Source organism: Phyllobates terribilis, unplaced genomic scaffold (genome assembly GCF_046119375.1).
Source record: "Phyllobates terribilis strain yellow unplaced genomic scaffold, ASM4611937v1 Scaffold_1__5_contigs__length_1240528914, whole genome shotgun sequence".
NCBI lineage: Eukaryota > Metazoa > Chordata > Amphibia > Anura > Dendrobatidae > Phyllobates > Phyllobates terribilis.
Genome location: NW_027362761.1, coordinates 271,446,125 through 271,460,524, shown reverse-complemented (window position 1 = coordinate 271,460,524; position 14,400 = coordinate 271,446,125). Strand labels below are relative to the sequence as shown.

The following is a 14,400-nucleotide window of genomic DNA, read 5'->3' as shown; positions in this document are numbered from 1 at the left end:
TGGTGTGCATGGCCACTAAACAGACAATTTATATTCCAGTTCATTGCTTTTGCTTTCTGTTTCAGATTTTGCACTCTGTGCAGATAGGGGCATGGCCTCCCTTTTCTTTGAGCTGGACATTACATTTATACAGCTCCCTACTGCTGGGTGTACATTACCAGGTCTCAGTCCTTCTCGGCCCTGATTCACACTTGCGTCAGTAGACACATGGTAAAACTTTAATACTAGAGGCTAGGACCGTCCCGAATAGGGTCACCATGACGTGGTGGGACGGCTTTTACGTTTTTTAATCAAAATTATGTTAACCAAGTACCCTATATTATGTTCATGCACTATTGCTATTTATTTATTCACTGCAGGATATTTGCTCACTTTGTTTTTGTCTTGGGTTTTGTCTGTTTAGTGGCCAGTGTGAACATGCACCTACATGCTGCATGCGCATCCACTTATATTCCAGTTCATTGCTTTTTTTTTTTTTTTTATAAAGTATGACACTACCTGGGGGATAATAGAGGGCTTGTTAGAAATGTATTAAAAGGCTGGAGAATGTGGTTGCAATGGCTTTTATAAAGAAAATCTGATGACAGATTTCCTTTCAAATGACTATATGGTTAGCTTAAAACCTGGTATGAGTGGCAAGCCTTGTAGTAGTAGAAATATATGGCTACATGGCTGGGAGTTGTACTTCCACAACAATACAAGGGCCTTATGGTTGACAACCACTGGATTAAGTTGCATTTGCAGTGTTTGTCTAATGCGTCATATCTATCCATAGGCCGTTATTCACTCAGCCTCTGCGGGGTAGTATAAATCAGAGTGCTATTCTACATGTAGGGATTTGTACTATACGCCTCTACTTTATTTATCAGTCATCATATTAGCGAGAAAGTTTACATTGCTAGACACCAGCGTGAGAAATGGGTACACATAGCACTATTCATCTTTACATTGGCCGGTCCACAAAATCTGGTTAAAATCTTCAATAGTAAAGTTAAAGCGATTTCGTAACAAATATTTCTCACCTGTCCAAGGCATTGGTGATAAATGTATGGTAATTTGGGGGTCTGAACACTGGGACCCCCCACTGATCCCAATGGTGGGGATCTCTATTTGTGTGATTGGGGCTGAGGCTGAGCATGCATATCACCACGCCATTTGTACAGGTTGAGATCTCTGGCATCAGGATTGGTGGTGGTGGCAGCATTCAGACCCCCGAGTGATTACACATTTATTTAGCGGAATATGCACACCCACCCGTTCACACAGGGGTTTTCAGTACCCCATTCTCATGATATGTATACATTTAATACCTATCCTGTAAATGATTGATTGATGTAGTTAGTCCTTTGACCCCAAAAAAGTTCAAGCTAGTGTACTCATGCGTCCAATGAAAATGGGACCATGAATTTCAAAAGGATCACAAGAACATCCATCCACGACATTCTGCCACTGCTATGATCTTTAGATTGGTGGTATATTTTTAGTTTTGCGCTAAAGATGTTTAATGACACAACTGTTTATTATCACTTCTTTTTCCAGTGACTTATACTAATAATCCAACAAAGTATAAGCCGCTCTTACGACTTCTTAAATTGAATCTGTCACCAGTTTTTTTGCCACCAAATCTGAGAGCATCATAATGTAGGGACAGAGACCCTGATTCTAGTGATGTGTCACTTACTAGGCTGTTTAGTGTAGTTTTGCTAAAATCTCTATTTTATCAACAGGAGATTATCACTAGAGGACTAATAAACCTGCTGCCAGGTAGTCCCATATTCATGAGCTCTGTATAACCCCGCCCCTGCCACTGATTGGCTGCTTTATGCCTATGCATAGTGTACACAGAAATCTGCCAATCAGGGTTGTGGTTGAGGTTTTACAGAGCTCAGCGTTCAGAGAACTGCTAGATCTGCAGTAGATAAAACAGTGATTTTATGAAAATGACAGCAAGCAGCCCAGTAAATGACATAGCTGGAATCAGGATTTCTACCCCTACATCATGCTGCTCATCATGAGGTAGCAAAAGCCTTGTGACAGATTCCCTATAATAATACAACAGACAGAGTCACTTCTCAGTCCAAACCAATCATCAAAATTCACCAAAAAATATTTCTGGACATCAGCATATTCCATCCATAGGTTTTTCTTTACTTTTAAGACGATATACAAAAAAAAAGTGACATTTCAGCTTACAATCAAGCTTCATTGTAAGTGAGAAGTTCTTCAGGATTGAAGGACTGCATGAATGTACAGTACATCAAGTCCAAACGGCGTCTGCTAGTAACATAGTAATGTCTTAGGTATCTAACCGCCTGCTGCCCAGTCCTAGTAATGGGTTTCATCTACAGATTGTGCCACTCTTCATTAGGATTTTAACCTCTGCGATGTCTGAAATAGAGAGCAAATGTTAGGATCAATGTAGTGTGCAAGCTATATGGGAAAGCACTGTGGTTTGAAAAATGAACGGTCATAGACAGGCAGAAGACAAGCCTGTACCTCCTATCTGGATAGATAAAGGGCAACCTCGTTCTGTGCACTCATACATGGGCATCATAGAGGGTGAGCCCCTATTTGGGACCCTCCTCTAAGCCCTTGTGGTTGTCTAGCAAGCAGTGGTCTTCACAGATTTAGCCTATCCATGTGGTAAATGGACGGTCATTCATTTGCAATAATTTGTGTTCTGGTCAATTTTCCCTGTAGTGGCCGCAGGAGCTGAAATTTTCTGCCATCAGCTGATTATTGCAGCAACTTTCGTATTAAAGGGCCATTCTGTCATGTTACCACTTTAATCAGACTTTTATGTGAAGTTCAGTCCAATAAGCGGCACAATACCAAACAAAGCAATGACTATGGTCCCATATGGTGCATTTATAAATGTAAAATGGCATGTAATGGCGCATGCTGCGAAAGATAACACCCTGCGAACAGAGAAAACCAAATTAATTCATCTTTCCCATAATTCCATTTTTACCCCTCTACAAGAACTATTTGTCACATTCAGTTACTCAACATTTTCCTCAGTGTCGCATACACACTACCTCAGGATGACATAAGCTGTCCTTCAGGTCACACATTCCCCTCATACTACAACTCTACTTCCATTCACAAGCACTTTTAGATTCTGCTTTTTACTAGGGATCAAGAAAAGATTTTCCATGTCCTCAGCATATCCTGCCTAGAGATAACTGCAACATCCCCCATGTGTCCATTCATCTGACATTTTTGCACCCTTCCAGCCAGTCCATCATCTTCTCTTCTTCCCAGTAAATCCACATCTACACCCGGTCCTCTAACGCAGTGTTCCCCAACTCCAGTCCTCAAGGCCCACCAACAGATCATGTTTTCAGGATTTCCTTAGTATTACACAGGTGATGGAATTATTGCCCTTGTAGGGGATGGAATTATTGCCTGTGTAATACTAAGGTAATCCTGAAAACGTAGCGTGTTGGTGGGCCTTGATGACTGGACTTGGGGAACCCTGCTCTAACGTGTCTGCCATACAGATCCATTTACAGGTTACTCATCACCCAGTGAGTAAATACACATACAAGGCAGGCCACAACCTATCCCTTGCATGCATCGCTGGCCTAATCTGATACTGCTCCACATGTAAAGCCCACGTCAGACTAAGTGAGATTGCTGCTGAGTCACAAGTTTTGTGACGCATCAGTGACCTCAGCAGCGATCTCGCTACGTTTGACACATAGCAGCAACCAGGCCCCTGCTGTGAGATCGCTGGTCGTGTCGAAATGGCCTGAACCATTTTTAGATCGTTGAGGTCAAGCTGGGTAGCATGCAGCGGTGTGTTTGACACCTTACCAACGATCTCGTTGGCGACTCAGAACTGAGACACATAGGCGTGCATTTGCGTTGCATCGTTATACAGGTCACTACGGGTCGCCGTATCGTTGCTGCGTCGTTGGGAAGATCTGACTGTTTGACATCTCACCAGCGACCACATAGCGACGCAGCAACGATCCCTGACAGGTCGTATCGTTGTCGGGATCGCTGTAGCGTCGCTAAGTGTGACGGGGCCTTAACTCTCCAGACCTCTCAAGACTTTCTTCTTTCCATCTCCACTATAGGCAGATATTTAGTCATAATAATGGAAGCAAGTCTGGAGATACAGTCATGGCCAAAAGTGTTGGCACCCTTGAAATTGTTTCAGAAAATGAAGTATTTCTCCCAGAAAATTATTGCAATTACACATTTTGTTATATACATGTTTATTATCTTTGTGTGTATTGGAACAACACAAAAAAACAGGAATAAAGGCAAATTGGACATAATTTCACACACAACCCCAAAAATGGACCAGAAGGATTTTGGCTTGCTCACATACATTTTGCCAAAATGTAGTCTAATTTTTTTATGTCTCAGTGTCAGCAGTGGGGTCCTACTGGGTCTCCTGCCATTGCGTTTCATTTCATTCAAATGTCAAAGGATAGTTTGCACTGACACTGATGCCCCCTGAGCCTGCAGAACAGCTTGAATTTCTTTGGAACTTGATTAACCCCTTTAAAGCCCATGACGTATTAATACGCGTCTGTGCCCTGGGCTTTAAGAGCCTGACCCGTATTAATACGTCATTGCGATCTCGAGCGCACACAGGCTGTGCAGGCGCGATCGCCGCTGAGTGTCAGCTGATTGTCACAGCTGACACCCGGTACTATGTGCAGGGAGCGGTCCCGCATGGCTCCCGGCACATTAACACCCACAATGCTGCGATCGAAGTCGATCGCAGCATTGCGGTGGCTAAGGGGAGGTGATCGCAATACTCACCTCCTCTTCCGGCCTCCAGCGCTGTCTGCCGCGGCTTCCCGGATGTTGCCATGACGACCCGATGTCGTCATGACAACATCCGGGTCGCCAGACAGCAGGAAGATTTTTTTGTCATGCGCACTGCATGACCAAACTATCTTCTCCCTGTGCAGCGCTGACAGCCTGCATAGCACAGGGATGGTGCTTCATCCCTATGCTATGCAGGCGATCAGAATAAAAAAAAGTGAAAGTCCCAGAGTGGGACAAAGTATAAAAGTAAAAAAACTGTTAGAAAGTGAAAAAATAAAAAAAATTGTAAAAATATAAAAAAAATAAATAATCCACCAAAAATAAAAATATAATGTACCCATCAATAAATATTATTATGAAAAAAAAAACAAAAGTACACATATTTGGTATCGCCGCGTCCGGAGCGACCTGACCTATAAAATTGTCCCACTAGTTAACCCCTTCAGTGAACACGGAAAAAAAAAAAAACGAAGCAAAAAACAATGCTTTATCATCATACTGCCAAACAAAAAATGGAATAACACGCGATCAAAAAGACGAATATAAATAAAAATGGTACCGCTGAAAACGTCATCTCGTCCCGCAAAAAACAAGCCACCATATAGCTCCATCAGCCAAAAAAAAAAAAAGTTATAGCTCTCAGAATAAAGCGATGCAAAAAAATAATTTTTTTGATAAAATTGCTTTTATGTAAAAGCACCAAAACATAGAAAAACGATATAAATGTGGCACCGCTGTAAACATGCTGACCTGAAGAATAAAGCTGCCTTATCAATATTACCACACGCGGAGCAGAATAAAAAAAAAAAACAATTCCTGAATTGTTGTTTTTTGTTTATTCTGCCTCCCAAAAATCAGAATAGAAAGCGATCAAAAAATGTCACGTGCCTGAAAATGGCACCAATAAAAACGTCAACTCATCCCGCAAAAAACAAGCCGTCACATGACTGTCGGGCAAAATATGGAAAAATTATAGCTCTCAAAATATGGCGATGCAAAAACTAGATTTTACAAAAAAAAATGCATCTTTTAGTGTGTGACAGCTGTCAGTCATAAAAACCCGATATGATTCTGGTATCGCTGTAGTCGCACCGACCGGAAGAATAAAGTCGTCTAATCACTTATACCACATGAGGAACGGCGTAAAAAATAAACTCTCGGGTTAGGGTTGTGCTAGGGTTGGGGTTGGGGTTAGGGTTGGGATTTTTTTCAAAAGTAAAAAAAAAAAGATGACGATAAGGCAACTAATGTTGAGCGCAAGTGCTCGCTACTTGAGTTTGCATCGGGTGCTCGGGTATGCATTGAGTATCGTGGGTGCTCGAGTGACATGCTCGAGTCTCCGCCCCATATGCTTCGCGGCCAAAAAAACCTCGCGGGATTGCCTGCCATGCGCGAGCGATCCCCGCATGGTTTTTTTGGATGTCTAATAACCGTGAAACATGCGGGCGGGGACTCGAGAATGTCACTTGAGCACCCATGATACATGGTGCATACCTGAGTACCCGATGCAAACTCAAGTAGCGAGCACTTGCACTCAAGACTAATGACAACTTATTCAATATGATGACCTAATGTTATCAAATTCTGTGTAGTACCTCTGGGTTCAAAATGTTCACTATACCCCTTGATAAAATCCTTGAGGGGTGTAGTTTCCAAAATGAAGTCACTTGTGGGGGGGTTTCCACTATTTAGGCACATCAGGGGCTCTTCAAACGCGACATGGCGTCCGCTCTCGATTCCAGACAATTTTGCGTTCACAAAGTCACACAGTGCTCCTTCCCTTCTGAACTCTGCCGTGCACCCAAACACTGTATTTTTCCCACATATGGGGTATTGGCGTACTCAGGAGAAATTGCAAAAAAGTTTTTGGGGTCCATTTTCTCCTCTTACCCTTGTGAAAATAAAAAAATTGGGGCTAAAACATAATTTTTGTGGAAAAAGTTTGATTTTTTCATTTTCACGGCTCCATGTTATAAACTTCTGTAAAGGACTTGGGGGTTCAGGGTGCTCACCAGACATCTAGATAAGTTCCCTGAGGGGTCTAGTTTCCAGAATGGTGTCACTTGTGGGGGGTTTCCACTGTTTAGGCACATCAGGGGCTCTCCAAACGCAACATGGCGTCCGCTAATTATTCAAGCAAATTTTTCAATCAAAAAGTCAAATGACGCTCTTTCCCTTCCAAACCCTGCCGTGTGCCCAAACAGTGGTTTTCCCTCACATATGGGGTATCTGCTTACTCGGGAGAAATTGCACAACAAACTGCATGGTGGAATTTTTCCTGTTACCCTTATGAAAATGCAAAATTGGGGGCTGAAAAACATTTTTGTGGGAAAAATTTGAAAATTTTATTTTTACGGCTCAATGTTATAAACTTCTGTGAAGCACCTGGGGGTTCAAGGTGCTCACCACACATCTAGATAAGTTCCCTGAGGGGTCTAGTTTCCAAAATGGTGTCACTTGTGGGGGGTTTCCACTGTTTAGGCACATCAGGGACTCCCCAAATGCAACATGGAGTCTGCTAATTATTCAAGCAAATTTTAAATTCAAAAAGTCAAATAGGGCTCCTTCCCTTCCAAACCCTGCCGTGTGCCCATACAGTGGTTTTTCCCCACATATGGGGTATCTGCGTGCCCAGGGGAAATTGCACAACAAATTTTGGGGTCCATTTTTTCCCGTTACCCCTGCGAAAATGAAAAAAATTGGGTCTAAAGTAACATTTTTGTGAAAAAAGTTAAATGTTAATTTTTTTCTTCCACATTCCAAAAATTCCTGTGAAGCACCTGAAGGGTTAATAAAGTTTTTGAATGTGGTTATGAGCACCTTGAGGGGTGCAGTTTTTAGAATGGTGTCACTTTTGGGTATTTTCTGTCATAAAGACCCCTCAAAGTGACTTCAAATATGATGTGGTCCCTAAAAAAATGGTTTTGTAAATTTTGTTGGAAAAATGAGAAATCACTGGTCAACTTTTAACCCTTATAGCTCCCTAGTAAAAAAAAAAATTTGGTTCCAAAATTGTGCTGATGTAAAGTAGACATGTGGGAAATGTTATTTATTAACTATTTTGTGTGACATATCTCTCTGATTTAAGGGCATAAAAATTCAAATTTTGAAAATTGCAAAATTTTCGCCAAATTTCCGTTTTTTTTTCACAAATAAACGCAAGTGATATCGAATAAATTTTACCACAATCATGAAGTACAATATGTCACGAAAAAACAGTCTCAGAATCAGTGGGATCCGTTGAAGTGTTCCAGAGTTATTACCTCATAAAGTGACAGTGGTCAGGATTGTAAAAATTGGCCTGGTCATTAACGTGCAAACCACCTTGGGTTATAAAGGGGTTAAGGCTGCTTATCCACCATCCCGGACTATCATGCGTTGCAACTCTTCATCAATTTTTCTCTGCCGTCCACGTAGATTAGTTACAGTACCATAGATTGCAAACTTCTTGATTATGTTGCGCACAGTGTACAAAGGAATATCAAGATCTCTGGAGATGGACTTGTAACCTTGAGATTCTTGATATTGTTCAACAATTTTGCTTCTCAAGTCCTCAGACAAGTTCTCTTCTCCTCTTTCTGTTCTCCATGCTTACTGTGGCACATACAGACACACAATGCAAAGATTGAGTCAATTTCTCCCCTTTTTCTCTGATTTCAGGTGTCATTTTCATATTGCCCACACCTGATACTTGCCACAGGTGAGTTTGAACATCACATGCTTGAAACTAAGTTGTTTACCCACAATTTTGGAAAGGTGCTAACAATTTTGTCTGGCCCATCTTTTGGGTTTTGTGTGAAGTTATGTCCAATTTGCCTTTTTATCTTTTTTTTTTTTTTGTGTTGTTCCAATACACACAAAGGAAATAAACGTGTATAACTAAACATGTGTAATTGCAGAAAAATTCTAGGATAAATACTTAATGTCCTGCAACAATTTCAAGGTTGCCAACACTTTCAGCCATGACTGTAACAGTACATTTTCTTGTAGTGGCCTATGCACAGGGAATTTATCAACTTACTGTACAGGATCTATGGAGTCGAACTTTAGCAATCAGCCCATCACTCTAACAGCAGTAAATATTAAAGGGGCTCTCTATGATGTGACAAGCCCTTTAAAGCTTCAATTATGCCTTTATGTGAAGTTCAGTCCAAAAAGGGGCATAATGCTGCTGTTCCTCAAGAAACACGACAATGAGGAGTGACTTCCCATGTGTAGCTTACCACAGTGAGGTGCCCATTCTTGGCCTTGTACACCTGGGACTCCGCGGCTGTTGTGAAATCAATCACTGCAGTCTTGTTTTGAAAGTAAAACTTGATGCTACGAAGTAAAAAATAGTAATGCATTATAATGAAATATATTTTTATTCTAGAATAGCAGATAGGATATGAAATGTAAAATAGTCAGTGATGAACTAGTAGCAACTGCAGCATTTTGCCTTAAAGGTGTAGTCTGTCTCCACTCACTTGTGCATCAGGAGGTGAGCATAGCCAGCGACGTAGTACCTACATATACCAGCTGGCTTACCTGTGTCTGGTGCAGGTATCGCACGTCTCTCCTCTTGCCTCTTACACAAGCAAGCTGGAAAATACATGTAGACAAGATGTCACCAGCTGTGCTTACCTCCCCATGTGGAGGTAAGTGAAGCCCTTTAAACCCCCTAATGACAAAGCCAATTACAGACTTTAACGGGAACCTTTCAGCAACAAAATCGCTATATACGCAGTTGAGGTGTAGGGGAAGTGATAACAGCCCGCTAACTGTAGTGCGTTGTGACTTTAACAACTCCCTGCACTGCTCCGATGACTGGAACCCGAGCGGCTGCAGGGAAAAGAAAACTTAATTTTCTACTTGTAGCCGCTGTTCCTGTTACACTGCCAAACATGATCAAATCACAATTTGCTTGCAGATTACCAGTATATTTCAGGTAAATGCCATTTTTGCAGGTGACAGGTTTCCTTTAAATTTTTAACTATAATGCATAGGTATATCAATACACTGAATGCCATTACATTATGCCTATAAAATGGGTATCTGTAAGGGCACACCTACAAAAAGCCCTGCCTGCCATTAGTGCAAACATTGTTGTTGACAAGGCACCATTTTAACATGTAATCATAATTACACATCAAATTTATCCCGCCCATCAAATTAATCAAAAGGGCAGGCAATTTGTACATTAGAAATGCTACTTCAGTCCTAGACCTTGTCCAGTCCGCCACTGAGAAGAGGCACTGCATTCTTTAAGTGGTGTGCGCCTCATCTTCTACTCTAGCAAGACTGGCGCAGCATGGGTGTGCACTATGGCAGTCTTGAATCAACTCCATAGACTGCTTGGAGCTGAGCAGCTAAGACCTCCAAGTGGAGTATCTACAACCCCTGGCAAAAATTATGGAATCACCGGGCTCGGAGGATGTTCATTCAGTTGTTTAATGTTGTTGAAAAAAAGCAGATCACAGACATGGCACAAAACTAAAGTCATTTCAAATGGCAACTTTAGGGCTTTAAGAAACACTAAAAGAAATCAAGATTTAAAATGTGTTATTCAGTAAGGGTAATTTTTTTTAGACCAAGCAGAGGGAAAAAATTATGGAATCATGAAAAACAAACATACAAAAGAACACTCCAATACATCACTAGTATTTTGTTGCACCACCTCTGGCATTAATAACAGCTTGCAGTCTCTGAGGCATGGACTTAATGAGTGACAAACAGTACTCTTCATCTATCTGGCTCCAACTTTCTCTGATTGCTGTTGCCAGATCAGCTTTGCAGGTTGGAGCCTTGTCATGGACCATTTTCTTCAACTTCCACCAAAGATTTTCAATTGGATTGAGATACGGACTATTTGCAGGCCATGACATTGACCTTATGTGTCTTCTTTCAAGGAATGTTTTCACAGTTTTTGTTCTATGGCAGGATGCATTATCATCTTGAAAAATTATGTCATCATCCCCAAACATCCTTTCAATTGATGGGATAAGAAAACTGTCCAAAATATCAATGTAAACTTGGGCATTTATAGAAGATGTAATGACAGCCATCTCCCCAGTGCCTTTACCTGACATGCAGCCCCATATCATCAATGACTGGAAATTTGCATGTTCTCTTCATGCAGTCATCTTTATAAATCTCATTAGAATGGCACCAAACAAAAGTTCCAGCATCATCACCTTGCCCAATGCAGATTCGCGATTCATTACTGAATATGACTTTCATCTAGTCATCCACAGTCCACGATTGCTTTTCCTTAGCCCATTGTAACCGTTTTTCTGTTTAGGTGTTAATGATGGCTTATGTTTAGCTTTTCTGTATGTAAATCCCATTTCCTTTAGGCGGTTTCTTACAGTTCAGTCACAGACATTGACTCCAGTTTCCTCCCATTTGTTCCTCATTTGTTTTGTTGTGCATTTCCTGTTTTGGAGACATATTGCTTTAAGTTTCCGGTCTTGACACTTTGATGTCTTCCTTGGTCTACCAGTATGTTTGCCTTTAACAACCTTCCCATGTTGTTTGTATTTGGTCCAGATTTTTGACACATCTGACTGTGAACAACCAACATCTTTTGCAACATTGCGTGATGATTTACCTTCTTATTAGAGTTTGATAATCGTCTCCTTTGTTTCAGTTGACATCTCTCGTGTTGGAGCCATGATTCATATCAGTCCACTTGGTGCAACAGCTCTCCAAGGTGTGATCACTCCTTTTTAGATGCAGACTAACAAGCAGATCTAATTTGATGCAGGTGTTAGTTTTGGAAATGAAAATTTACAGGGTGATTCCATAATTTTTTCCTCAGAATTGAGTGATTCCATAATTTTTTCCCTCTGCTTGGTCTGAAAAAAATTACCCTTACTGAGTACCACCTTTTTAATCTTGGTTTCTTTTAGTGTTTCTTAAAGACCTAAAGTTGCCATTTGAAATTAATTTAGTTTTGTGCCATGTCTGTGATTTGCTTTTTCTCAACAACATTAAACAACTGAATGAACATCCTCCAAGCCCGGTGATTCCATAATTTTTGCCAGGGGTTGTAAAAGAAAGTCCCATCCTGTCAGCCTTGTTATGTGTTTTTGTTTTTTTAATAAAATAAATCCATTTTTGCGTTTGTTACACCCAGCAGCTCCACTCAGGGCAGACAGTAAGTATACAGATATTTTGGCATTTTTCATATATTACCATCCTTTGCATATGTTGACCGCATCTTGTTTAGAAGCCAGCATGGACAGCTTGGTGATCAACTCAAAAATATGGTCACATTGTAATACCACATCACCCTGTATTTAAAAATACAAAAAATATGTACGGTAAGTTTTTCTCCGCAAGAAATTTTGTTCAAAATATTGTTAAATTGGAAATTTTCTGTTAACAGCACTTTTACTATTTTATTTTTTTTGCTTTCATCTTCTACTGAACTTGAGTTCAGTTTCACTTTATAATTATGTCTCAAAGGGAACCTATCACCTCTGAAAACGCTATTTACCTGCAGATATAGGGTAATCTGCATGTAAATAGTGTTACAATGCTGCCTGGCCGCCTCACTGAAAGTGTGGCTATTGGGAGAAAATTCACTTATTTCCTCTTGGGAGCCGCTGGCTTCCAGTCATGGGGACATGCATGGGCTTTAAACACGCCCCAGCACTTTGATTTAGAACTGGCTCTGCACCGTATCTGTGCAAAGCAAGCTGTCAAAGTGCCAGGGTGTGCTTAAAGCCACCACTGACAATATAGAGAGCGGTGACTAGTCTCTCCTGATAGCCGCACTTTCAGTAAGGCGGCAAGGCAGCATTATATTTACCTGAAGATTAACCCTATATCTACAGGTAAATAGCATTATCCTAGGTGACAGCTTCTCTTTAGATCACACATATCAAACTCTGGCCCGTGGGCCAAATCTAGCCCTCAAGGTGACACTTGGGACTATGTGGGGCCATTATACTGTATGAAGGACTGTGTGGGGCCATTATTCTGTATGGAGGACTATGTGGGGGCCAATATACTGTATGAAGGACTGTGTGGGGCCATTATACTGTATGAAGGACTATGCGGGGCCATTATACTCCAAGGAGGACTATGTGGGGCCCATTATTCTGTATGGAGAACCTATGTGGGGCCTATTATACTGTATGGAGGGCTATGTGGGCCCATAAACTGTATGGAGGGCTATGTGAGGCCCATTATTCTGTATGGAGGGCTATGTGGGCCCCATTATTCTGTATGGAGGGCTATGTGAGGCCCATTATTCTGTATGGAGGGCTATGTGGGCCCCATTATTCTGTATGGAGGACTATGTGGGCCCCATTATTCTGTATGGAGGGCTATGTGAGGCCCATTATTCTGTATGGAGGGCTATGTGGGCCCCATTATTCTGTATGGAGGACTATGTGGGGCCCATTATACTGTATGGAGGGCTATGTGAGGCCCATTATTCTGTATGGAGGGCTATGTGGGCCCCATTATTCTGTATGGAGGGCTATGTGGGGCCCATTATACTATATGGAGGGCTATGTGGGGCCCATTATTCTGTATGGAGGGCTATGTGGGGCCCATTATTCTGTATGGAGGGCTATGTGGGCCCCATTATTCTGTATGGAGGGATATGTGGGCCCCATTATTCTGTATGGAGGGCTATGTGGGCCCGATTATTCTGTATGGAGGGCTATGTGGGGCCCATTATACTATATGGAGGGCTATGTGGGGCCCATTATTCTGTATGGAGGACTATGTGGGCCCCAGTATTCTATATGGAGGACTATATGGGCCCATTATTCTGTATGGAGGGCTATGTGGGGCCCATTATTCTGTATGGAGGACTATGTGGGGCCCATTATTCAGTATGGAGGTCTATGTGGGGTCATTATACTGTATGAAGGACTATGTGGGGCCCATTATACTGTATGAAGGACTATGCAGGGCCATTATACTCCAAGGAGGACTATGTGGGGCCCATTATTCTGTATGGAGGGCTGTGTGGGGCCCATTATTCTGTATGGAGGGCTATGTGGGGCCCATTATTCTGTATGGAGGGCTATGTGGGGCCCATTATTCTGTATGGAGGGCTATGTGGGGCCCATTATTCTGTATGGAGGGCTATGTGGGGCCCATTATTCTGTATGGAGGGCTATGTGGGGCCCATTATTCTGTATGGAGGGCTATGTGGGGCCCATTATTCTGTATGGAGGGCTATGTGGGGCGCATTATTCTGTATGGAGGGCTATGTGGGGCCAATTATTCTGTATGGAGGGCTATGTGGGGCCCATTATTCTGTATGGAGGGCTATGTGGGGCCCATTATTCTGTATGGAGGGCTATGTGGGGCCAATTATTCTGTATGGAGGACTATGTGGGGCCAATTATTCTGTATGGAGGGCTATGTGGGGCCCATTATAATATGTGGGGATCACAGTTGGGGCATCATACTGTGATGGGTCGCCATACTTTGCTGGGGGGTACAGTAGGGTCATCATACCGTGTATAGAGGGTACTGTGGAGGAATTCACTATGGGGTATCATACTGTGTTTGGGGACACTTTTGTTGGCATGATACTTTATTATCTGTAACACTTATTAATTCAAGGGTTTTTTTCATTTGTTGTTACATATTTAAACGAGG

The 14,400-nt window shown here is 41.9% G+C and overlaps 1 protein-coding gene across 1 annotated transcript in view; it reads right to left on the bottom strand.

Annotated features, from left to right (window-relative positions):
• Positions 1–318: 318 nt before the first annotated feature.
• Positions 319–14,400, bottom strand: part of MYO1H (myosin IH) — a 223,288-nt gene continuing 209,206 nt past the window's right edge. The window contains exons 30-32 of the mRNA XM_073672594.1: positions 11,968–12,065; positions 9,015–9,111; positions 319–2,388 (exon numbers count right to left, since the gene is read on the bottom strand). Coding sequence (XP_073528695.1) covers positions 2,365–2,388; positions 9,015–9,111; positions 11,968–12,065 — 219 coding nt within the window. The 3' untranslated portion in view covers positions 319–2,364. The remainder of the gene's footprint in view (positions 2,389–9,014; positions 9,112–11,967; positions 12,066–14,400) is intronic.